A 25,279-nucleotide genomic window follows, 5' to 3' on the forward strand; every position below is an offset into this window, starting at 1 on the left:
TTCAGGACTTTACACCCAAAGTGAAAAAAGCACAATGCATACCTCTATATTATGATAGAATCCCACATAATATATGCAAAGAAATGTAGGTATTTCACTAAGTAATAATATAAAGAGATAATAATAACACAATGAGAATATAAGAGAGTTGTCCCAGTGGTTGTACAAATATATTTCTCATCTTCTTTATGAGTATAATGCAACAAATATATTTCTCATCTTCTTTATGAGTATAATGCATAAATTAAAGGATATAAGAAATAGAAAAACAATTTGTTTATCAAGTCCAATATTAATAGCCTTGAAAGTAGTTCATGCATCTTACGTTTAAGTAATATGTATTCAGCTCTTCACCCAATTAATGTATTTACTTCCTATTGTAGATAGTTGCTTGCTAGTTGATAGTCTCTTAGGCCATATGTCTATATGAAATTGCTATGGATATAGGCATTTATAAACTTCAAAAGAACAATAAATCTATCAAAGCTTTAAATCACTCGATCGCGTTGTAGTCTTTAATATATTGCAGAAAATTGCAGTCTTGTTGTTAAATGATTGTATTTGTATGAAAGGAATTCAGTGGTCTTGTGTTGTTTTTTTTTTTTGTCAAGTAGTCTATTGGTTAGAACTCACACAATTTAATTGTGGAGAAGTGGGGTGTATGGGGTTCGATCCCAGCCCCTGCATATAATATGCAATATCACTACCAACTGAACTAAACTCACTGGAATGCGTTTGTGTTGTTATTAAGTTTCATAATTAGAAAACAAATAAAAGAAATGGTTGTTTAGTTTCTTAAGTTTTGTTTTTAGATCTTCTAATACTTTTAGTGATTTCACTCACCTCCATCTAATCTACCATCTTTACTAGAATATAGGCAATCCAACCACCTTTTTTCTATGGGGATTTTCAAAAAATTTCTCTACATATGTTCTCTCTAAATCAATAAAAATTAAGTGTAAGTATTTTTAACATCACATTTAAAGTCAATATTATGTTTTATCTCACTTTAGAAAGTTCATTGAGATAACAAATATCTCACTTCAAGTTGATTTATTTTTTGGAGAAAACTTAGGTACATTTCCTTAGGTGCTTTTCGTATGGTTCTTAACTAAAAATACATATTTTTTGGATATAACAAACTTTGAGAAAATTATGAATTTGAGGAAATCATGGTGAATTTAGCTAAGAACCATACGAAAAGCACCTAAGGAATTGTACCTAAGTTTTCTCCTTATTTTTTTAGGAATAAGGTCCCGTTTAGCTTGCCTTTTTATTAACTTATCTTCTAGGACCAAACAACATTTATATTAAGGTCTTCAATTAAAAAGTGGTTTTTTTATAATTAAAAAAAAGAAGAAATTAAAGAATAAAATCTCGTTTTCAAATGTTAGTTAGAGTAATAAAAAAAAGATTAGTTAATTAATAAATTAAAGATAAATATTGTATCTAGACCGCAATCAGAGTTTGGTTAAAACAACTGCTGCAGTAGGTCCCATAAGTCACATGTCAATCGGCAAAGAAAAATGACAAAATTGTTATAAACATGTGATTTGTTTTTTTCATCTAATCTCTCTACCAACAAAAAAAAAGCAAAATAACTGCAGTTGATTTATTTTTTCTCAATTTCGCGGGTGCTCACTTCAAAGGATCCCGGTACGTGAGAAAAAGAAACAACAGAAGAGAAGAGAACTGTGGAATGGAGCAAGAGGTACAACTACAACTACAACTACAACTACACAAATTGCATTGCATAAAATCAGAGGAAACACTGAATCATATCCTCTCCACTCTCTGGAACACAAGGAAAACCGGTCTTCCTCCCTCCCAAAAATCCCATTTTCAATCTCTTCTCAACCTCTCTTCATCTTCCCAACTCGATCCTCTTTTGGCTTCTCTTCGTTGGCTTATCAGAATATTCGTTTCTCGAAATCTCACTCATGATCAGCTTCTCAAATTCTTTCCTCCTCATCTTCCGCTACAGTTGCAGACTATTCTTTTACTCTCTTTTCAGAATAATCGAGATTGCTGGAACCATGATTTTTCTCAACAACAGGTCATTTTTTTTTATTTTTTTTCAGTTTAGTTTACAGAAATTTAATGCAAAATTCATATATTACAAACACTCACATGTTGACACAGTAATAATCATGAACATGATTTTTTTTATATTTTTGTAAGTTAAACAATTACTAAAAAAATCTACACAGGTGATTTTCAATATTTTAGCTTAGCTTTGTTAATCTTTGGATATGCATTGTCAACCTCATTTTATTCTCAGGGCTAGTTTAGATTAGTTTCTGACTTTAGAAACCTCTCAATTAAAGAAGTTTATGGGGTGTTCGCTTACGAATGAATCCTTTATAGGTGTTCATAGAGAAGTTAAATGAGAGTTTCTAGAAATAAAATTAGATGTATGAGCTAATTTCTACTTGTATGAAAAACTCAACTGTTGCAAGGTTCTTTTAGTATTTCTTATCCTATAAGTATTTTTGGACAAGTTTGAGTTATTCAAACTGATTCATAATAGATGGAGTTGGACAGTATTATTCTTCTCTTGCCCACTCTCAATCTCATCTTTTTCTTTTATGTATTTAGGATTTGTTGCAATGGACAGATGCTTCCTGTCAGGTCAGAACAAATGTCCATCCATCATTTTCCTCTGAACCTTCTTCCTCGATGTCAACATCTTTGTGGCCTCGCCAAGACAGTGATTCTCTTGCTCGGCTGAACTGCGGTGATTTGGGTGTACCAACATCACCTGTTGCTGAAGTTAATGTGTCAGGGCTGCCCACATGCTTCCAATGTGATATTACTTCCTCTGAGAACTTGGTTCTTGAGGTGCATTGGTTTTTTAATGTCTTTTTATTTATGCTGTATCTTATCATTGATTTTGCATTAGTGGCATATCTTCTCCTTCTGCTGTTAATTTTTGGCTACAGCGTCAAATTTTCCAAACTACATTACACAATCTTTTCTTTAAGAGAAGTTACTTGATGTTTTGTGTTAGATGGTGAGTTTAATTCAGCTGCATAAATTAGCACAATGCCTGAAATTAGAAGAGTTTCAAAAGATCCGGCGCTAGGCAAATTTGAAGAAGTATTGGAAAGGATATATGGCAATAGTATGTCGAAGATCAATGAAGGGGAATTGAAAAAAATAACTGAGTTAAGATATCATTTAAATAATATGCAACTGTGAAGGAGAAGATATAGTTAAGAATGGGCTTTGGTTAGCTTGATGGAGCTTAGTTTATTTATTGATTAGAAATGCCTGATAATTTCTTTTGTACAGATTTAAGAAGTAATGTGAACATGCAAATAGTATGTGTTTTGGCATATCTCGGATTTTTTCTCTTTCTTTGTTATAATTATAGAATAAAATCGTAGGAAAGCCTTCCTCACCTCAAATCAATGACTTGGACCATGGAGAGTCGTGGCTCATCCCCTGCGGAGAGAGTGGCTATAATCAGCCTTAAGGTAAATTGTAGAGAAGTATTCTAATGTTGAAATCATTTTCTCAGTAGTGCTGTGGTATAGCATTGTCATGCTGTTTTAGTATAAAAATATATCCTCCTAATATCGGTTTTCTTTTATAGCTGCATGATTATAGCAAGTCTACAGCAGGCGAAACAGATGTTAAGTTTCAGCTTACAAGGGATACACTTGAGACTATGCTGAAATCCATGACATTCGTCGGTGAACGCCTACGTGCTGTAAGATATTCTTTTATATTTATTATTATGATTATGATTTTTGACGATGAATAGGAAGATAAACCCCAAATTATCAGAGTTTACCAAAAGTTTATTGTTGCAAATGAGGAAGATTTTTTTTTTTCTAGTACAAAAACTTGCTTCCTCTGAATTGAAGAGTTAATCATGAGATTGATAATAAAAAGGAAAAGCAGATCACTCCATTAAATTATGGAGCAAATTGCCAATTTTCTAATAATAAGTGAAAATGCTGAGTATTCTATGCCTTTCTGCATGTTTGCTAATTGCATGTCAAAATTACAAACAAACATTTTGTAATTGATTTATCAATTATATCTGAAGAAGTTAGTAATGCCACCCAATGAAGGATATATGTTGAAAGTTACAGGACCACTGGAAACCTTTATTCTTGGTCTAATGAACTAAATTGCTTGTAACCAAAAGAAAGAAAAAAAAAATATCTCCACAATCGTCACAACTTCAGATTTGGCTGAAATTGCAGGTCCTGCGTAGCTTTTAGTGCATGTACTCAATGTTTTCCTGTCAGCATATTAGTAAATAAATCTAAGGAAATGGGAATTACATAAATTATTTAATGTATTGTTCTTTATGATTTTCAGACAACGATCTCTAGCACTGTATTTATTTGTGTGACACTCACGTATGCGTTTGCATGCAGGTTGAAACTTCTTCGAGGCTAGCAAACAAGAAACAAAAGCAGTAACTTGTTTTCTTGTAATTGGCTTATAAGTTAGGCATGCTTAGAAATATGAACATAGTATATCATACTTCTAAACAACAAAAATGAAAAATTTAGCTAGTAAAAGAGAACATAGCTCTGGCTTGTGATGTCATTTTCTTTTAGGGAGTAAACTTTCTGTTTGTTGTAAACAGTTTCTCTCTCATAAGATAGATTTGTTACAAGTGAAGATGTGTTTACCGTGCTTTGTGTTTTAAATTTTTGTTTACTTCGTGACAATAATAATTCGGGAACCATAATCTGCATACTGTATAGAAAACTAACTGGTACAGGTTAGGGAAGGCTTTGTCTTTGTCTTTTAACTTTTCATATAAGCGCTTTGTACAAGTTATAATCTATTTCGAAAAGTTTCTTGAAAAGCTTATTAAAATATGCTAATGACCGTCTGTTTTCATAAGTTCTAATCTAAATTCTTACAAAGTGCTTATGTCAATAAGATAAATCCAAAAAAGTTTTGTAAATAAATTCTTCCATATGCACCCTAAATCTACAAACTCATCATCATTCACTAATAAACAACCAAATTAAAAGGGCTGAAGTAATTGACTTGGTCAATAGTGGCACAGCCAAAATTGAGGAATATTACTACATTTTCTGGCCCTCAATAAACAAAACAGTTCTTATGCAAAGAGGAAGAAAATAAGTTGGAAAAAGAACCCGGAAACGGCTACTTGATGTATACATAGAAACAAATTCAATCACCATTTCTATAATCAAATTTATAATGTACAAAAAATCCAATTTCTTTTGGATTACACAAGAGGCAACACTGTTGGAAATAAGCTCTCACCCTATATATATACCAAATTGCTCACACTGAAGGGTAAAATTTAACCAAAAAACTGCAAGCTTCAAGAAATAAAACCAAAACTCATTCTTGAAGAAACCAATCCATCAAAATTATAGAAACCTGACCTGACTACCATTAGCCAAGACCCCATGGTACTTCTGAGGCTAGAAAGAAACTCAAACTCCCATTTCCAAAGAAAAATACGCAAAACAACATAAATAAGAAAAAACTCTTTCAGCTCTCGCTCAAAATGACTTCTCTCGGCATCAATCAGAATCGCTAGAGCTCGAACTGGAACTGGAACTAGAACTAGATTTCCTACTGTGAGATTTTTCCTTATTACTAGAGCCGCTAATGGATACATTATCCAATTTATCAACTGGAGTTCTGCTCGTTTCTTCAGCACTGGTTGATACATCAAATGATTCATTCAACTTCGCTGAGCCATCTTCATTTGCTTCCAGTTTGACTGAAGCATCTTCTGCATCTCTTTTTTCTGGCAGCTCGCCTTGATTATCTTCAGATATTTTCTCTAAAGCAACATCAATATCTTCTAGGGATCTGGCTTCAATGACTTGAAGGTCTGAATTAACTTCTACGTGATCTCTAGATTCATCACTAACAAGCTGATCCTTAATTGTACTCGGAAGGATGACATCATTAATATCAACTCCTTCTTGAAGTTGCTTAAAAGCTATGTCAATATCTTCAAGTGATCTTACTTCAAGAACTGGTATGTCATTGTCCTGCTCAACCTCTGCTATTTTTACATCCTCGGGCAGTGAACTAAGTTGAGCATCTCTAGTTTCTTCATGGACGTAGTCAGTATGATGCGATACACCAGCATCACCGACTCTAAAATCCCCAACTGTGTCCAATTCTGACAAGAATTCCTCGTCAATATCCTTCATATAATCAAATTCGTTGAAATTTTCTTCATTATTTGGAGACATGTAGCCCTCTGCTGAAGGAACTAAGTTTTGTTGTGCTTCATTTTGGTCTTCATTAGCAACTTCCCCGTGATGCTTATAAACTTCCAAATCCACTTCACCAGTGGGTGAACGGAATTCAGGGGTGTCAGAATTTTCAGAAGTCACAGAAGAGATCATAATAGGAGTTTCAAATACGGAGTCATGTTCATGCAATTCTCCAACTCCATCATTGGAAGTGCCGGCATCCTGTGAAGGTTCTACCATAATGTTATCAGGATTCTGCAGAATGTCAGAATTTATGATCAGTTTTTTTAGCTTATTTAGAGTCTAAGATCAATTAACCTCACTTTACACTAAACAAATGCAATGTCAGCAGAGCTGTCATGAGCATCAGATGAAAACGAAAGAACAAATTATTCCGGATTATCAATCATGTGCATGTAGAAATAATAACAGAAAACACAGCTTGAACAATTACTTCTTTAAAAGTAACAATTCTATCAACTTGTGCAATAGATGAAAAATTGTCATATGCCAAGTATCCTCTGTTTGACATTTATTTGCTTGACTCATCTTTCTGCAAAGCTCTTATAGAAGAGTCTTTCTTTGTCTTCAGCATACCAAATGAGGTCTTGAAAAATGTTCATTCATTGGAAATCAAAATCTGAGGTACATTTAATATATTAGTTTCTCTACTCAGACCAGTTTCTAATCTTATGTATCTTAGATTATCTTGCAGGATCAGTTTCCATATTACTCAATCATTATCATGTTTTATTTACCGATTTCCCTACTAATTTAGGATTAGGAGTCTTGTATACCGATAAATAGAGGTTAATGTTTAGTCTTTTGTATTAAGTTAGTATCAAACATATTTCACCATAATTTTTTTTTTCTTTCTTGTTCTTCTCTTTCTTTTATCCAAAACTCAACTTCAACAAGAATATTATCAGTAGGAGGAAAAGCTACAACGACTTCCAATTTCTTGGGTTAAAATGCAATAGGAAAATAATTCTTTCTATGAAAACATTTTACAACTGTATCTATTTTTTCCTCATATGTGATTTTCCTTAAACATATGGAACCTTAAAGCAAAAGAAGTTCAAGGAATGAATTATTTGACTTACATGACTTTCATGGTGATCACTCGAAAATTGTGCATCTACCAATTTATCAGAGCGTGACAGATGATTCTCCAAGTCGGAGGGAGACTTGACATCAACTTCTTGTTGGTTATCAGAAGTGAAAGAAACCATATTCTTATCCAGATCTTGGTGGATAATGGTGTTACCTTGCTCCCTGGAACTTGACAACAAGACTTTATCCTGTTCGATCGGAAATATGCGTTCTTCATTTGACCAATTTTTCTCTAAATGTTCTGTTTCTACTGGTAAGAACTGTGAATCCCCTGCTGCATGCACAGATGAACCATTAGAAGGTATATGGTGGGAATCAGAAGCCACGGAATCCGGCATTTCATCTTCATCTTGTACTGAAACAGACATATCTTCATTATCTAGTCTAGATACTGCATTGGGCAGTGCATCTTCCACAGACTCATTATCCAATAGATGTAACTTATCAGAAGCCAGTTGATAGTTTGAATCTGGAGACTCTACATTGTCTTGATGAAGCATTTCAGAATCTGCAGATATGTGGTTGTCTATATCCTGTTCATGAAACAAACCTGAATCAGTTACACCCTTTTCTGATCCAATATCCAGAGAAAAGTTCGAATCCACAGAAAACTCAGTCATTGTAGGTCCATTTTGATCAACAAAACTTGGCATAACTGCAGATAACTCCTCTGCAGTATCATCTATATCTTCAGATTTCTCGGACCTCATTTCATTTTTGACTTCCACATGCAGTTCGGAAGAGGCTGCTTGAATTTTCTCATGATTAGAAGAATTATCCTCCAGTCTGTCCTTCGGCTCGTACTCTTTATCAGCCACATCAGCAGTAGTATCGACTGAGACAGGATGCAATGCTGTCTCAGAAAACTCTGTTGCTGAATCCGAAGACACGGAAGAAAAAGATATAAGCTGTTCTGCTGAGGGTGGGCTACAGTCATAAACTGGTACCAGTGGGGTCTCTTCCACCTCACCACTTATATGCTGGAAGTTTGATTCCTCGACTGAAGTTCGGGTTGAAATTATCGATTCCTCCACTGAAGTTTGGGTTGAAGTTCTCGATTCTGGGAAGTGACCATCTTCATGCTGCAAATTTGCAGTTTTTTCTGATTCCTCATCAGGTATGTCGTCAATCACTTCTGATCGGTAGGACTGGCTTGATCTACTGCTGCTCACATCAACACTTGGTTCTCTTGTCAAATCTGTTACCTCATCATTGAATTGCTCGTCGATTTCAAGCTCTCCTGTTGCAGGATAAAATTCCATCTCAGAAGGATCTTCCACTCCACCGAGCACTATTTCATCTTCATCACGGTAAACATTGCTCTCCTCACCCTGTATCATCTCCACAGATTCATTTTCTTCCGAGGATCCACTTCCATGACCAACCTCAACAGAAACGCCATCCAAATTAGATGTTAATTCAGTCTCTGGAGACAAGTCCCGTTCACTTAATTTCCTCTCATCTTGATCACCTGAACTTGCTGACTCAGTATCTGGAACAGAACTCAATTTTGAATCACTTACTTCGCTCAACTTTGAATCACTTACTTCACTAGATTGCCTCTGGAAATAGCTTGTTCCCTCCGAAACCATCCTTTCGGATACAAACACAGGCTTCCAATTAATATCATGCCTCTCTTGCTTAGATATTCCCAATACTGATGGTCCCATGCTAAAACTTTCATGCCTCCGAAAAAATGCATCTTTTTGATTAAACTGTGTGAACTCTTGTTGAAAACTGTCCCTTTTAAGATCAGGTTTTTCTTCATTTGGGTCGTACGGAATGTCGAAAGGGTTTCGTCTAGGCTGTAGAATAGATGGAGCGGAACCAGGAATGGGTGGTAATCCCATGCCAGCATAAGATTCATCAGGGAAATCAAAAGGGTTTCGTCTAACAAAAATAGGCGCAACATTAGAGGGAACATCGGCAGTATCTAAGTCTATTAGATTCTTTTCAGTCATCAATCTCCTTGCCATTCTCCTAGCTATAAGACTCTCCAATCGCCGGTTCCTTTCAAGCTCCAAAGTTCCCAGATCCATAAGATTCTTTTGGTCATCCTCTGTCCACTTGATAGCAGATTTACTTTCATCCTCTTGGCCACCCTCCATTGCTTCTTCCTCTTCATCAACACCATCTTCTTCCGCTTCACCATGATTTTCAATATCTTCATCTGATTCGACACTATTGTCATCATCGTCATCATCGTTGTCGCTTTTCTGAGATTTCTCGGATGCAGCATCAGAACCATCATGGGACAAATGAGCAGGCTGTGGGGCATCTACATCTAAAAGTGGGTGGAGCTCATCAAGCATCGGCATGATATCAGCCATGGAAGCATCCGGTGAAGAACTCTCTGCCCTATCAGACCCTGAATCCTCAGAGTCGTCTTCATCAGTGTTGTTGTCCACCCGTTTCCAAGATGAACTAGGCGAACAATCTGCATCACCTTCCTTAAATGAATCAAACCCGCCTCCCCGAGCTTTCCCATTCTCAATTTCAAAAATATCATCATCATCTTCTTTTTGAACCATGACATACTGTTTCTCAATAGCTTCGTCGTCACTTGAAACAACTTCGGATGTGAGGTTCCCGTCATGAACTTCCTTGCCCTTTCCTAAGTCAAAACTATGTAATTCCCTTTCTACATCCCCTTTTACTTCGTTCTCATGCTGAATATCCTGCAAGTTAACATCATCCAGCGCAGAGTCATAAAGCAAACCATGATCATCCTCACTCCTATCATCTTTAACAGCCACCAAACTCGCTTCTTCAACGCCACTCTCTTCGATATCACTTCTATGTTCCGAATATCCTCTCACAAAATAGCTCTCATCTCTATCAGAAACAATGGTTTCACCCTCCGAAAATCCAGTTTGAAACGATGAAATACCATGAGTAACTCTCTCTTCCTTTTCAAACTCAGGCACATTTGGCTGTCCGAAACTGAGAAGGGTCCCAAGCAGAAGAGCAGTGCAGACTAAAACAGGAGATGCAGAAACCAAAACAGAAAACAAAAAAGGAAAATATATGTACAAAAACAGCAAAAAACCTAAAAATCCCAAAAGAAATGGATGATGGCAAGCTGATCTGTAAACCCCTCTGATTGAAATGAAAACAAATTTCCTAATTTTGATTCCAATTTCAATCACTGATCCCATCTCCTTCTCTTTGATAACTCTTCCCTTAGCTAAAACCTGTTTTTTGATTCATCAACCATAAACAAACAAAAGGATACCCGAAATAAGATCCAGTGATCCATCATCAACAGTTCCATAAAAGGAAATAAAAGCTAAAATAAGTAAGTTTTGAAATTTAAAAAAAATTTAAGCTTAAACTTACCTCAACACCAATGAATCAAAATGAATGACACAGAACAACAATGATAAATCCAATCCCTAAAATCAAATAAAAATTAGATTTTTTTAGGAAAATGATGAATTGATCACAGCATAATCAATTATGGAATAAAGGGTCAACAAATATGAAGAAAAAAAATGAAATTTTTGAGAAGAAAAAAAACTCACCAGAAATCAAGGATATGTGGGAATCCCCTGTTTTTTTTTTCTATGTATATTTTTTTGTTTGGTTTATGAGACAAAACATTCACAAAAGAAGCTGAATGTATGTGTTATGGCATTGGATATGTGAGCTTTGTTGGTTTGAAAAAAGAGAGAGTGTGGGGCGGCACGAAAAGAAGAGAAAGAAAATGATAGAATACTATCTATCATGATGACATTATTCTAAATTTTTCCTTTTTTTTTCATTGTTGCTGTCTGGAAAGAAAACCTTTTACTCTGTCATGCTTTCATGTTGTGAGATCTATGTTGTGTTGTGTGGGACATGTCATGGTAATTTTGGTTTAGAGTTTCATTAATGTTCAATTTAATTCATGATGACTATGGTGTTCACGGGTCACCTTGGTTGTTTTGTTTCATGGTAATTTTGGTTTAGGAGAATTCTAGAGTTCATATTTTTCATTGTTTTGACCAATTGAGATTGGGAATTACAATTTCATGGTTAATAAAATGTTACCAATGATTTAATAATTTAGATATGCATGTATCAATATAGTTTTATGTTTTTATATCATAAAAAAAATATAGTTCAATGTTATTTTCTTCTAAATTTTGTTCGAGTCACATAAATAGTGCAGAAGTTTTTTTTGTAAGGGAAAAAGAAAAATAGCACAGAAGTTGCTTTCTGTAAAATAACTACTTTGTAATAAAAAAGAAATCTACTTTATATTTTTTTTTTTTTGAAGAACTTTATATTTATTTAGAAATAGAAAACTGTGTGCGCTATTTTTTTAATTATGTAGTATGAATTTGGTAGTCTAGAATTTATAACACTTTTACATTGCACACCAACCATTCACATTAGATTGAATATAATTGATTTTGTTTCTAAATTCACTCTAATTTAAAAGTGTGTAGTTCACTCAATTTTTATTAGTGTTGATTTTTTTTTAGAAATTCAGATGAATAAATAGGATGTATAGGTTCAAACTTCGATCTTACATATATTATATAATGTTCATACCAATTAACTAAGTTCATAGAGATAATTTTAAATTTATTGTTCAAGTCACTATTATATATATATGCATTCAAATATAAGCAAGAGTTTAATTTCTATTCAAATTAGTTTTATAAAATCAATTATTCAAAATCAATTATTTATTAGTAACAAACTGCTAGAGTTTAATTGAACAATTATTTTATACATGCATTCAATAATACTCTAATAGAATATATTATTAAATTCATGAAACTAATATAGTATTGAAAGAAAGAATGATGAAAAATGGATGTTGGTCACGATGATTGCTTCATGGAGTTTTTGACATTTTTATAATTTACTATTCCATAAAACATGCCATGTTGTCAGTGTTTTGTTCTTCCAGGCTGGTGTTGGACTGCCAACCTAATATACATTCACAAATATTTTTAATTCGGTTCCTGATTTTGGCCGGCAAGGGCGATGAAATCTTCCTTGTCTCTATTTTCTCAATAAATTATCAATTCAATTTAGCTATTTCCGACAACTTTTGATTTATTTTTTTTCTTATTCTTTTTAAAGACTACAAGCTGATGCTTAAGTTTGACAGACTTAATTAACTTTAAACAAAACATTAAAGTCTGACTTATTTAAATAAATAGATTTTTTAAAAAGAGGTTAAGTCTATCATTTTTTCTAAACGAATCATGTTGAATCAGACTTTAAGTAGATAAGACTGAAGTCATTTCATATGTCCCTTGTTGGAAGGTTTGAGCTATTCCCACCTTACTTACTTACAAGCCAAGCAAGCTCATCCTCTTTTGAATAGTCCTCAATGGTGAAATAAAACTTGTGTTCGATCTTCTAGTAGCTCCGATAGAGTCAAAAAAACTAGTGAAGTTCAATGGCAAGAAACATATTAAACTTTGACCATTGCATTTTTTATTATTAAACCAACAATTATAATTACTTCGTTATGATGGTCCAATCTTTTAAGTTCACCATTCTAACTATTATCTAAGAAAAAATTACACGATAAATTTAGTTTCCGAAAATTATAAGGTACTCCCTCCGTCCCATAATAACTTAGTCATTTGCAAAAAAATATTGTCCCGAAAAAATTGACTCATTTTACTTTTTAATACAACAATAGTTACTTTTTTACAATTATAACTCTAATTAATATTACTTTCATCACTCTCAATTCAATATATTCTACTTTACATTTATGATAAGAAAGAATGCACCAATACTTAACAAGACACTCAAAACTATTTTTCTCTCTATTTCATTTATACACTTTTTTTTAATATGTGTGAAAAGAAAAAAAGGCTCAGATAAAACGGGAGGGAGGGAGTAACAATTTAGTCATCAAGAATCTCAAATATCTTTTGAATTTGTCCTTTTTGGATAATTTTTAGAGGTCACATTATAAAAAGTTGAAATTTTCTATAAAAAAAAAATCTATATATAACAAATATGTTTTTTGTTGTTACATTTAGGACATAGGTTAGACTGTACATGAAAGAACGGTGGGTTGCATGACAACAAATCCTTACACATTTCAAAATACAAACACACCCCACTTCTGAAATTCTCATGCCAAAAGAGCCAACTCAACTTCTTCACACTTTCACTGAAAAGGTGCATGGCTCCATATATTGATGTCTGCTACATTGGATAGTGATCTAATTGGGCATTGGTTGAAATAAATGTAGATGTCAACTTAAAAACCAACCTTACATATTGGTCTGCTAAATTTTGGCTCAGCTCTTCACTCATTTTTCTCATGATGAACCTCATTCATGGGTTCATATTCGGAGTACGGCGACCGCTTCAGTATAGTTTCTTCATCTTCATCCAAGTTTGAATAAACAGCTTCACTACCAGATGACTCATTATCAGAATCATTCCTTGATTGCAGTACTTCATTAGCTTCTGAGGTTGAACAGCAAGAATCAATAAAATCAATCATCTTTTTGTCATCTTCTCTCATTTTTTGACCATAAGCTTCAAAGTTCATTCCAGCTGTATTTTTTCCACCAAAACAGGATTCTAGCTTGTCCATGTCAAAGAGTTCTTCCATCATCGTTCGGCTCCTTTGGTTGTCAGGATAAGCAAATGTCACCTTTCTGTAAGTCTTGGGTTCAAGAAATGGTTTCACCATCTGTTCCAAAGAATGCACACTTATCAAACACAGAAAAATAAATCCTATAACTTGAGCAGTACGTCTCCTGTCTCACAAGAAATGGTTTCACTAAAGTGACATTTGCAGGATAAGCAAATGTCTCCTGTTTCATCATGCAGATACGTCTCATATAATAAAATCCACCCCCCACCACCACACACAAAAGCGGGGAAAAAATGGTTATAAAGAGGGGATAGATTATGATATCGTACCGTCCAAAATGACTCAAACAATTTTGGCGGATTGTAGAAGACTGCAAGGCCCAACCTTTCAGGGTAATGATTCTGCAAGACTTGAGCAGCATCTCGGGTGACCTTTACTGATATGCACGATGTGCTCCACCCTTGAAAATCAATTAGCCAAACCATTTGTTCTTGTGTGGAACTTAAATTAAATATACCATTCTCCAAACAGTAAACAAGGTACTTGATCTGTACGATTGTCGCACTTGTACTCTACAATGGATAACTAAGGTCTTAGTTAAAAGGTCTTAGTTAAAAGATTGAATCATCGATTATATTAACAATGACGTCTACACAACAAGGAGGATTGAGTACATCCACAGAAAGAAAAAAATGAAATTTAAGTTAATTCCCATCGAAGTGTTTGGATTACCTGACGTCCAGCTTTAATAACAAAAACAACCCTTCCTTGCTTGTCCAAGTAATCAGCCCTATATATCCTTCCCATCAAAGCTTCTTGAGCTACATCATCCTGATTGTATAAAGCAAATAGATAATGGTCCTTTAGTTGCACTTACCTAGTTAACAGTAAGTAACTCATCATTATTTAAAACCACCCGATTATGGTCAGGAATGTTATCCTGAAATCTGATAAACAGAATAAAATCGGACAGAGAGTGTTAACAGTGTTGAAGTGACCAAATTTACTTGTTTTCAATCAAAATTAACATTGTAAAGTGATAGATCTGTCCTAGTTACATCGAGTACATTTGTAAACTAAAGCTAACAGCTTTGTTTTAATTGTTCTTCATTGGGATTAAGCTATATTTATCTAAGTTCCCAAGTTTTTTACTCATCAAACCATACCAAAACGAACTTAGAGGACTAGTATATTCAGAAATTTCTGTACTTCATATTTTTCCAAATCGAACTCTCATATATATTCTTTTGTTTTTTATTTTTATTTTTTATAAAACAGATAAAAAGTAATATTGGATTCACACCCATCTAATCTTGTCAGGCTTGAACTCCAGCCTCCATTTTATGCTGGCTCTCAACATCCTTGCAGCTTTTATAGTATTATAGTTTCGTGCTTTAAGAAACCTTAGCACTGATGCATCCGAACATATAGCCGGGAACTTGTCGGCAATTGGACCAATTATCCTTCCGACTTCTGCGATCTGAAAAGAACAAAGAAAACCAAACAGTTTGTTACTTCAAAATACCACCAGAAAATGGCATCTCTACCCTAAAACAACCTCCTAGCTGTAGAGTAGTTTTCTTGCTCATCCAATTAGGAAGATAACTAATTGTCCTAATTTCATCGAACCTGACTTTTGGCAGGTTGGGGAATTTAAGAGAAATGTATTCATTTCCTAACAACTAATTCTACCACATGCAAACTTTTGGATGGAAGAACATCATAGAAAATGCAGGGTTAGAACATACAATAAACATCAAATTTAACACTTCAGGTTCATAAAATAGGGCAAAATTACTGTCTAGTACCTTGATCTGCTGCTCTTCTGGAGATAAAATCTTTTCAAGTATACTATCTCTCAATCTCCTAAATGACATCTTTCTTTTCAAATCTTAATCAAGCTAAAACATCCTGAAAATACGGAAGACATACAAAATAAGCTCATACTTTCAGATGCAAGTAAGTACATAAAATGAAATTCTAGACAGCTGCAACGCTGTTAGCTGAGAATTAACGCCTTTGTTATAATTATTTGCTGTTAAATAGACAGCTGCAACATAAAAGGCGCCTGACTTCTCAGTTTAGACCCAAAATTGGCCAAAAACACCGTACCGCTATTTCATTTGTACATTAATAAGTCGATTTAGTATTATTTTCAATTCTTAAACATACATTAATGATGTTCTCATTTCTTTTTTGGTATAATAATGGCTCTCTTTATCATTGTATCATGTAGCCATGGTTTAAAATGTAAGAAAACTAGAGGCACAAAGGAGAACACCCCAACCTCGTCAGAAAGCCCCCATATTCTCTGTTTCCTTCTTATGGGGAAAAGTAGAATACGCTTTTCCTTAAGAATCTTGTTTTTGTTATATACAAACCTTTGGAAATACAAAATGAAATGAAAACAAGGTAATATTTTTGTCACTCAAGATCAAAATAGTAAAATAATTTTTGTAAACTAATCAGGAATGCACTTAAAACTCAAGTCTTACGATATTCCAAACATAGTTATTATCAGAACAAGATTCAAATCGCAAATTGCCAAGCTGAATTTTCAATCATAAAATGTTTCAAAAGAACAATTAGATATTGTATGGCGCAATTCAAAATCATTTATGATTTATCGCATGATAGCAATGGTATAACCACATGTGTGGACTTGACCGGGGTTTTCCCACTTGTGGGATTGGGGACTAGGACTTTTACTGTGGGACAGACAGCCCTCGAAGTCGCTTCAAGCCAAGTGACCAAACATGAGAAAGTGTGTTTTGACAATCAACATTTTCTATGCCATTTGTATTTGACACTTTTGGTTTCCTAGTACCAAAGGTTGTGGATCTTATACGAAAAGTTAAAGGGTCATGCATATCAATGTCGTGTATTCTAGAAGATCTAAGAATGTAGTTTTCAAGAGGGTTGTTTCGTCATGGGTTAGCTTGTTGCCTGCTTGTCTTTCATTCCTCTATATATAGCATTACAATCATCAACAAGGAAAACATACATAAACACAATTCAATTTCCTCTTTCTTAGACCTCGTTTGACATGTGAAATTCTTCTTCAATTTGTTGTTGCGTGTAATAATGAATAGACATATATCATTCATCAGCATTCATTCTATATTGCTTTGCTCTAGACCATGATTTCAGACAAAAACCTACCAACTGAATAGAACAACAACAATAATAATAAGCAATATTATTTGCATGTAAATCATCCACTGATATAAACATGAAATGAAGTAATACCGTGGAATAGAAGAATGAAACCGTTTTTTCACGAAAAGACGAAGCAAACGACATTTGACATTGATGAATAGAGAAAAGAAGAACAATGTTTTTTTGGATGAAGGAAAATAAGAGAAGGAAGATGGATCATGAAGAAGGAGAGGGGTTGGGAAAAACACGTGGCTACAACAGAGAAACCAGTAGAATGAAATGTATTTTGTTTTTTTTAACTGTCGAATGGAATGACTTTATTTTTTTGACCAAGAATGGAATGAGTTGAAATGCGGGAAAACTAAATTAAATAAAGGTGAATAAAATATTTTTTGAGGGGGAAGGTGAATAAAATTTTTTTTTTTTTTTTTGAGGAAATGAATAAATTTTTTTTATCAGTTTCTTTTTGAAGGATTTTTTTTTTTTTTATAAGTTAAAAAGTAAATCATCGAATCCAAGAAAAAAAAACACACGACTTAAATCATTGAATGCAAGCATATCATTTCTTTAGACTTCCGTCTAAAGAAATTAAACTCTTTTAACAAGTATTCATAATAAAATACATTTCAAACAATCACAGTTGAGCTGTAAATCTCCACAGGAACTAGTGAAAGTTTGCCCAAGATTGATTGTCCTCTAAGTTGGGAAGATGATATTGTCACACTATCACGTATTAATTAAATGGACAACTATTAAATGGAAAATATATTTTGTTTATAAACAAAAACGTTAAAATCCCTCCACCGCATGAAGTTGAAGGCTTGAAGCACATTTGTGGGAAGTGGTAACAAACTCGAAGCAAGTCAATTTCTAACAATAAAATAGATACTACAATGAACACGATAAAATAAGGCATTTACAGAATAATATTATATATCCTGTGCAGTGTGTACCATTTATATGGTATTCAACCCTGCAACTGCATGAATCTCAGGGTATTCTAGAAAGCCTATTATCTTTACAAACGAATGTTGTAATCAATACAACTTACTTTGACAAGGAACTCATCAAGAACAATGAAATGGAAAGGAAACTGTTAAAACTCATGTCTTGGCTCCTCAAAATGAAGGAACTGACTATTCTTCATTCACATGCCGAAAGATGCCACCAATAGAGAGTCTCAAGGTTTAAAGAAGATAAAGCAGTCCTACCTGCACCAAGAGCAGTTATGATATGCTCCTTTGATGAAATACACCAACCAATCCTTCAATGAATACAAATGCACGAGCATCAGATAGTAAACTGTCGACTTCCATATTTTATTCACCGCCCAAAAGTCCAATCACTGCAATGAGAAACACATTAAGGTTATAGAGTTTTCATTTCAGGAATTGGACCCAGTTGGAAATCCTAGCATGTGCTGTCAATTTCCTTTCCATGATCATCTTCGTGAATATTTCGCCTCAACCTTCTCAGCCATATGTCATAGTTTATGGGATATGGCGTCCCACATAGACTGTCGACATAATCAGCAAAAGCTTTCAGCACAGTGGAAATATCACCCAGCTTCTGCTGAATTGATCTCCTTGACCAAGATGTCTCTCTCCATTGTAGTGCTCCCTCTACTGAATCTAGATCAGGTAATACACCACCGCATGAATAATAAAGCATATAAACTAGGCTTTCTGCATCAGAGGCGGAGCATAGCTTTCCTTCCTGAAGGGCGTAAGTAGATGAGAAATGAAGATTCATAGCAGGGCGATCTCTATCTTCAAGAATAGCATGGCCCCACCCAATTAGAACAAAATAAGGTTGCCTCACACCAGACCTAACACAGATCACGTTCTCTGGCCTGATGTCTCCATGCCGTAGTCCCGCCGAGGTAGCAGTTGAGAGTGCTGATAAGCAATCATGGCAACATTTGATAGCGTCATCTGAACCAAATCGGCCTGCCTCTACCATTTCTGCGACTGTTTCACCAATTGGACTGATCACAAGAACAGGAGTCCCGCACCAAGGGTGGTCACAATTTCCACCAGAGCTGGGCCTTCGACAATGACCAGGGTGTATGATCCTTCCAAAGGCAATTAATTGAGGCAGATACTTGCTTGATAGACCTTTCTGCTTCATTATTGTCAATACTTTGGTCTGCCTCTGGACCTGATACCATAAATTCATATCTTCCCAAGCTGGTTCCTGCTGGGAGGGATGAGAGCCCACATATAGAAACAGATCTGTTCCTGGGTCTTCAACATAAGATGCAATGTAGTATGTCAATTCACCAGTTTTGATTACTTCTTGTATTTGATAACCCTTTTGCCCATCTGAATCCTCCAGCCATAACATAGACCCTTCTTCTAACTTCATTGACTCCTTGGAATCGACCTTGACATAATCATCCTGAACTTCGACAATCTCGGGGGAAACACTACGCTGCTGGTATTGAAATGGGCCATTTCCATTCACTCTGGTGGTATCTCCTAACTGCCTCTCGATTCTTCTTGTTTGAAGACGTGAACTATGATCGGCAGCTAAATCTTCAACAGAGTGCTTGGGCATTCCGGCATATTGCATAATACAGTGAAACGTTGCAAATAAAACCTGTAGAGCCCCAATATCTCCCCAGTTTGCATTCCCAAGTTTGTTCCAGATTCTATAAATTGGAGAAACAGAAATTCTAGAATGATTTTGTACCCACTCAGCAGCACATTCATAAACATTATTCACATCAAAATTGAGCTTACTTACATCTCCTTCAACTTTTACAACTCCCCCGTACTGAGAATCAACTAGAAGAACAAATACTGTGCTAGGATCCGGAAAGAAACTCAGTCTACTCAAACTCCTTGCCAACAACATTCGAATAGCATAAAATAGAGCTTCTCCTAGAACTGGTAAAGAAGGCTGGCAGTCACTGCCAACAGCTAGACCTCTGATATCAGTTCTTAGAAGCGTTAATTCAAGGAGATGATCCCATTTCCCATGAGGATGTCTAGAATTATTAAGCAATATACCAGTGCCACAAAGACCTCCAAGCCTTCCATTAGCGATAGCATTTTCAGCCTGATAGAACTTCATGTTAGCATTATACAAACAAGCCGCAGAAAAAGGCATAGGCTCATCTTGACTCCAAAAGGCCTCCCACAAGCCCTTAATACCAGCATGTAGAAAATCTTCAATAGCAAGACAAGCTGTTGCTTCTACAGCTTCAGATGTAGAAGCATGAACAGCATTAGGCATGCGTGTGAGCTGCTGAAATGAAATCCCCTCTAATGCATAATCAAATTTTTGAAGTTCAATCAACTCAAATGGCACATCAAATGCTTGCTGTTTCAATGTATATTTTTCTGTTACAGATTCAAACCAATGGACAAGTTTTTCATTCAGACCGTCACTATCAACAAATTTATAGAAGAACTCCTTCCGATTCCGAGACCTACCACCAGATGACACACTGGACCTCTTTGTCCCAGACCCAATTGATTCCTGGTCTGGGGATCTACCTACAAATAGGTATCAAAGTTCATTAACATCACTATAATTATTATTCCTTTTTAGGAGGATAGTAGAGTCATGCATTCGTTAAGTTGCAAAAACAGCAATAATTCTTACCTGACCTGAAAATTCAGAGATAAGAAAGGTAATACATAAACTGACAATAGAAATTCAACAAAGGAAAAGATGCCTTAATCACTTATAGTTAGATGTGAGATCCCGCAACCACTATATATTATATTGAAGTGAGATCAAAATGATCAAACATGGTGCATCCTAGGGAAGTTGGGAGACTCCTTGAAATTTCTGCTTAAGCTCATGCAATAACCACATTAACTCCGCACAACACCCATTCCCTTCTTTGCTTGCATGCCCAGATTTAATATATCAGTATATCTAATGCAAACATCCTATCAATATATAGCAGTATATTCTCATTATTTCTCACTGCTTACCCTCGACTATAAGAATAAACACCAGAAAATAAGAAAGCCAAGACCAGTCTCATAGAAATAGCCATATGTCTACTTAAAGAAATCACATTCAATAATCCCCTCGCGGTTACTCTTTTGCCCTTATTTTCCTAACATATGTGCAAAAACAATGTTGAGAATTACTTGAATTGATCAGAGTTGTGTCCTTATAGGGTGCATAAAAGTTATGCACCTTTACTCTGGTACTTACAAGCATGTGCAAGTGTGTTAAGGATCATACATTCTTCACTAGTGGATCCTACTTTAAGAAAGCAATTTGTGGGTCCTAATATACATGTGTTATGTTTTTTCAGTACCAGAGAAAGAGTGCGTGCATGAATTCCTTCAACATTAACACAGTCCAAAAGTTCCAGAAAATCACAAACATGATATGGAGACATTTGGGGCTGCACAATATTTGCTAATACTTATGTCTATTTTTGTAGAGGCCAAGATAAGGAGAACTAAAGAAATTGTTTTTTCCTGGATTTCGTTTTCTAAGAAAATTCTTACCCAAAAAAAAAAGTCATTGCATCACAAATGTAATGACTTCTAACCCAGATTAATCCCTGTTTTCACTTCTACCAAACATGGCAATGGAGCTAAAAATTTCTAACCCCAGTATTATAAATTTATAATAAAGGACAAGCCAGGCCAATGGTACTTCCGACCCCCAAATTATCCCTGTTTTCACCACTAAAAGCTACTGCCTCCAGTACAACTACAGTAAAAATAAGCCAGGGTAATACTACTTCTCGACACAACTCATTTTTGTTTTGAAAAAAAAAATCAGTGTATATATATATATATATATATATATATATATATATATATATATATATATATATATATAGACACACACACATACACAAAGGGATGAAAGCGTACAATTACCCTAAATTGAGTCTTTTGTAAAATACGCATAAAAACATAGAAGTTACTGGAATAAGCTAATGCCAATCATTAAATTCGATGCAACCAGTATATCTCAAAACAAATCAGAAATGAATCAGATTATTTATATACAATAATTTTCTGAGTAAACAGATCTCACCATCTGTTATTTTCAGATGCTTGTCGCAGTAACAGGCCATCAATCAGCAAGTTCAAGTCGTATGCCAACCTGGTGTCTTAACAGTGATAAACAGGGGGGAACACACGAATGACTTGCTTTATTATAGCACTGAAACCCAACAGAGTAGACAGTATTTGACTCCCTGGATTGTTAACCGTCATACAACCTATGGTAAACTTCTTGCACCTTAACCCGATTATTGTTTAAAATTTATCGTAAAAAACTGTAATCCCATCTATGCCAACTAAAAGCAATAAATTCAAGGCAGACTCAGCATTAAATTCAGGCTTCAGTTACCACTCAGCCTCTGTTTTTTTTTTTGTTTTTGAGCAAAAGTATTGAACTGTCAGAACATGATTACAAGAAAACTTTTTGAAAAGGTCATTTAAGTACCTTTTTAGAGTCAAATGGATTTCTAATTATTCTAAAATAATCCTAAAAAAACTTCAATACTTTTCAATGTTTCAACTATACACAAAAGATGTTTTAGCATTATCTGTCGTTCTCAAACTTCTGAATGAAACAAAAATAGGCTTTTAAGATATGACAGGATAAAATTTCTTAAGTCTAAGAAAACTTGAAACATCACCAATACATTTATCCCCTGGAGAAAAATTGAACTTTTTACAAGCAGAGCTTATATCTCAATCATTTCCTTCCATTTCTACCTATCATTGTGCAAATGCAACATCTGTATCATGGTACTACAAAAATATCGATGAAGTTTGGAGTAATCTAAGAATAAACAAATTATATAATCCTTGTCACCGCATATTGTTAAACAAAAGCAACCGTCACTTTCACATTGTACGTAATCACATATCACAACTGCTATAGCATAAGATCAGAAAATATCTATGTAGTTAAATAGCAGCTATAGCACCTCTATACCACTAATAGATCTGTAGTATAGCAGAATTTGAACAAATCACTAATTTCCGCGATACACGATTAACAACACAAGACAATATAATGAACAGAATCAAATGAACGTTTTTAGGGAAGCATCATGCAATGTTATCCATTCACTTGGACTTAAAGCCACATAACTATGAGTAACACCAGAAACTTCGGGCTAACTCATAAACTGTTAACATGAATTTGATTCATTAGGAATGAAAATACAGAAAAAGCAAAGGCGAAGTGTTAGAAATATAATGTAAAATCATGCATGTGTCTTCTTCACCCACTGTTGTTAAGATCGCAAGTTAAACTGTAAGATTGGACTGATCTTAAATCTTGCTACCCCGGAAGATCGCTGAGATCGACAAAGTTATTTAACGAGAATATAAGGTTTAAGAACATGCCAACTGGATGGAGGGGGTATTTTAAAATCTATCTTTAAGAACAAATATTATATCCAAAACTGCACGAATTGCAGAGGAATTAAACTTATTAGTTATACTTCGAAACTATGGGATAGAGTGACTAAGCAGAGATTACAGTGAGAAAGCAAATAAAATAAAATAAAAATTAACTAGGTTTTATGCCAGGACCATAAAAGCAATATACTTGCTACGAGAACTCATGGAGAGGTATTAGAGGAATGAAAAAGAAATTACATGGTTGATATTAATTAAGAGGTTTTAGAGAAGCAATGTATTTAGATTGCTTATGTTTGATTAATAAAAGATATATATATTAAGGGATCACGGCTATTGTGCGAACATAGGGTTCACGAGGGATGGGGAAGAGCTAATTATTTGATTTTTCTGGTTCAAAACAGTCTAGCGGCGAAACTCGCGCACCAAGTGTTGAAAAGTGGAGAAGTGGAGAATTGAAGGTGCGAACCCACGCCCCAACATATCAAATATCGTAGGAGCTACCATTTGAGTTGCACTTACGGATCAGGGGAACAACTAATTAACCTATTATACTTTTCAAAAAAAATAAATTATATATTATATAAAGATATTTTAATTAATTGATTTAAATTTTAGTAAACATTTTATTCCCTCCAAATCACCCTACATTGTAGAGAGTCAAAGGGAGTTTGCTCCCCCAAAAAATTAAACATACAAGCAAAATTTAAAGTACTAATCTCTTCCCTCCCCATCTCATACATTTCCCCCCTAACCCAAAAACAATGCAAAATGAAACATCAAGCTTCGTCGATAATGATAAAAAAAAAAAGGAATCACAATTTCAAACCCTTCACCCCATGAAGAAGGGGAAAATAAGCATGAATTCCCTAAATTCGTAAAATTTTGTCAAACACTTGAATTTCATCATCAAACCAAAATCTTCCAACTAAGCTAACAGATTCAACACCAAAAGAATGAAAATATAAAAAAAGAAATCCACAAGAACACTATAGTCCAAATTGAGAAATAATAAAAACAGAAGAAGTAAAATTGAGTGAAAGGAGAGAGAATTTAGGGTTGAGAATAACATGAAGAATGAATGAATATTCACCTTGCATTTTTAATAAGCTGTTAGAACGAAGCTTTCAGATCTTCTTCGAATTTCTCTCTCTCTCTCTCTCTCTCTCTCAATATTATTTTATTTTAATTTAATTTTAGTTTTATATAAGGAAAACGTGAAGAACAAGATGGACCCTCCTGGTTGTGTTGTGCTTGATCCACCAAGTTTATGCTCCAGTTCAGCCACAACTATGATTTTTGAATAACACGGTTTAAACAAAAAACAAAACACTTTATTTCTATTTTTTTTCAGCTCTTTCACTTTTCACTTCATGCGTGCTTACTTTTTTGCTCTGTCAGTGTAGCAGTATAAATAAATATTTTATAATTATTACTGGCTCAATGTAGTTATGATAAGATACTATAAATGTTTTTTATCCAAAAAATATTAAATAAATTACTATGTATGAGCATTTTAAATAAATTTGAGATACTGTTTGATTTACTAATGAAAAGTAGACCAACTATTTTTATATGGTTAAAAAGAAACCATACTAAAATTAACTTCATGTAAATTATAAGATATTTTCATAACTATTTTAAAAAGTTTACTGAAATTGATGAAAACATTATGGAAATTTTAAAAATTGCTTTATAAATTCTCAAATATTATGCTAAGTGTTTTATGTCATTAGATAAACCTTGTTCATGAACAAATCTAAATGTATCTTGAATTTAAATTTAAATCTTAACTTAACCTAACCGTGATGTTAAATTTTAAAAAGATACAGGTAAATGAGTTTGTTAAAGAT

General features: G+C 34.3%; 4 protein-coding genes across 6 annotated transcripts; 1 reads left to right on the forward strand and 3 right to left on the reverse strand.

Moving 5' to 3' along the window:
* Positions 1–1,597: 1,597 nt before the first annotated feature.
* LOC11429019 (uncharacterized) lies at positions 1,598–4,734 on the forward strand. Its single transcript, XM_003624740.4, has 5 exons — positions 1,598–2,056; positions 2,599–2,841; positions 3,390–3,479; positions 3,599–3,715; positions 4,395–4,734. The coding sequence occupies exons 1-5, from the start codon at positions 1,700–1,702 to the stop codon at positions 4,437–4,439; spliced, it is 852 nt and encodes a 283-aa protein (XP_003624788.1). The 5' UTR covers positions 1,598–1,699; the 3' UTR covers positions 4,440–4,734.
* A 412-nt stretch (positions 4,735–5,146) lies between these two features.
* Positions 5,147–11,183, reverse strand: LOC11432678 (serine-rich adhesin for platelets). Of its 2 annotated transcripts, XM_039828101.1 has the most exons (5): positions 10,859–11,183; positions 10,674–10,729; positions 7,975–10,528; positions 7,325–7,914; positions 5,147–6,476 (listed from the first exon to the last, which is right to left on the reverse strand). In XM_039828101.1, exons 3-5 carry the CDS (start codon positions 10,490–10,492, stop codon positions 5,532–5,534), a joined length of 4,053 nt encoding a protein of 1,350 aa, XP_039684035.1. In that variant the 5' UTR covers positions 10,493–10,528; positions 10,674–10,729; positions 10,859–11,183; the 3' UTR covers positions 5,147–5,531. The 2 variants fall into 2 exon arrangements, with proteins under 2 accessions (XP_039684035.1, XP_024626952.1); XM_024771184.2 differs by having other exon boundaries at positions 7,325–10,528.
* Positions 11,184–13,323: 2,140 nt separating this feature from the next.
* On the reverse strand, positions 13,324–17,335 carry LOC11436985 (phosphatidylinositol transfer protein 3). The gene is made up of 6 exons (XM_003624743.3): positions 16,190–17,335; positions 15,711–15,813; positions 15,206–15,382; positions 14,635–14,733; positions 14,232–14,474; positions 13,324–13,998 (listed from the first exon to the last, which is right to left on the reverse strand). The coding sequence occupies exons 2-6, from the start codon at positions 15,777–15,779 to the stop codon at positions 13,606–13,608; spliced, it is 981 nt and encodes a 326-aa protein (XP_003624791.1). The 5' UTR covers positions 15,780–15,813; positions 16,190–17,335; the 3' UTR covers positions 13,324–13,605.
* A 561-nt stretch (positions 17,336–17,896) lies between these two features.
* Positions 17,897–24,730, reverse strand: LOC11436533 (uncharacterized). 2 transcript variants are annotated; one of them, XM_003624744.4, is made up of 2 exons: positions 24,520–24,730; positions 17,897–20,564 (listed from the first exon to the last, which is right to left on the reverse strand). In XM_003624744.4, exons 1-2 carry the CDS (start codon positions 24,524–24,526, stop codon positions 18,472–18,474), a joined length of 2,100 nt encoding a protein of 699 aa, XP_003624792.1. In that variant the 5' UTR covers positions 24,527–24,730; the 3' UTR covers positions 17,897–18,471. The 2 variants fall into 2 exon arrangements, with proteins under 2 accessions (XP_003624792.1, XP_024626277.1); XM_024770509.2 differs by lacking the exon at positions 24,520–24,730 and adding an exon at positions 22,084–24,027.
* Positions 24,731–25,279: the final 549 nt, after the last annotated feature.

The sequence above is a fragment of the Medicago truncatula genome, chromosome 7 (assembly GCF_003473485.1).
Source record: "Medicago truncatula cultivar Jemalong A17 chromosome 7, MtrunA17r5.0-ANR, whole genome shotgun sequence".
Lineage (NCBI taxonomy): Eukaryota > Viridiplantae > Streptophyta > Magnoliopsida > Fabales > Fabaceae > Medicago > Medicago truncatula.

Bases quoted from the DNA above. Each gene is read 5' to 3' on its own strand.
- LOC11429019 (XM_003624740.4), top strand. From the start codon at position 1,700: ATGGAGCAAGAGGTACAACTACAACTACAACTACAACTACACAAATTG. The intron at 2,057-2,598 runs GTCATTTTTTTT...TTATGTATTTAG, and splicing joins ATGATTTTTCTCAACAACAG to GATTTGTTGCAATGGACAGA. The intron at 3,480-3,598 runs GTAAATTGTAGA...TTTCTTTTATAG, and splicing joins TGGCTATAATCAGCCTTAAG to CTGCATGATTATAGCAAGTC.
- LOC11432678 (XM_024771184.2), bottom strand. From the start codon at position 10,492: ATGGGATCAGTGATTGAAATTGGAATCAAAATTAGGAAATTTGTTTTC. The intron at 6,477-7,324 runs GTAAGTCAAATA...GACATTCTGCAG, and splicing joins GTGATCACCATGAAAGTCAT to AATCCTGATAACATTATGGT.
- LOC11436985 (XM_003624743.3), bottom strand. From the start codon at position 15,779: ATGTCATTTAGGAGATTGAGAGATAGTATACTTGAAAAGATTTTATCT. The intron at 14,734-15,205 runs GTGTGAATCCAA...TTATACAATCAG, and splicing joins AGCCTGACAAGATTAGATGG to GATGATGTAGCTCAAGAAGC. The intron at 13,999-14,231 runs GTACGATATCAT...TCTTTGGAACAG, and splicing joins TGTTTGAGTCATTTTGGACG to ATGGTGAAACCATTTCTTGA.
- LOC11436533 (XM_024770509.2), bottom strand. From the start codon at position 22,123: ATGGCCTGTTACTGCGACAAGCATCTGAAAATAACAGATG. The intron at 20,565-22,083 runs GTGAGATCTGTT...ACCTATTTGTAG, and splicing joins GCATCTGAAAATAACAGATG to GTAGATCCCCAGACCAGGAA.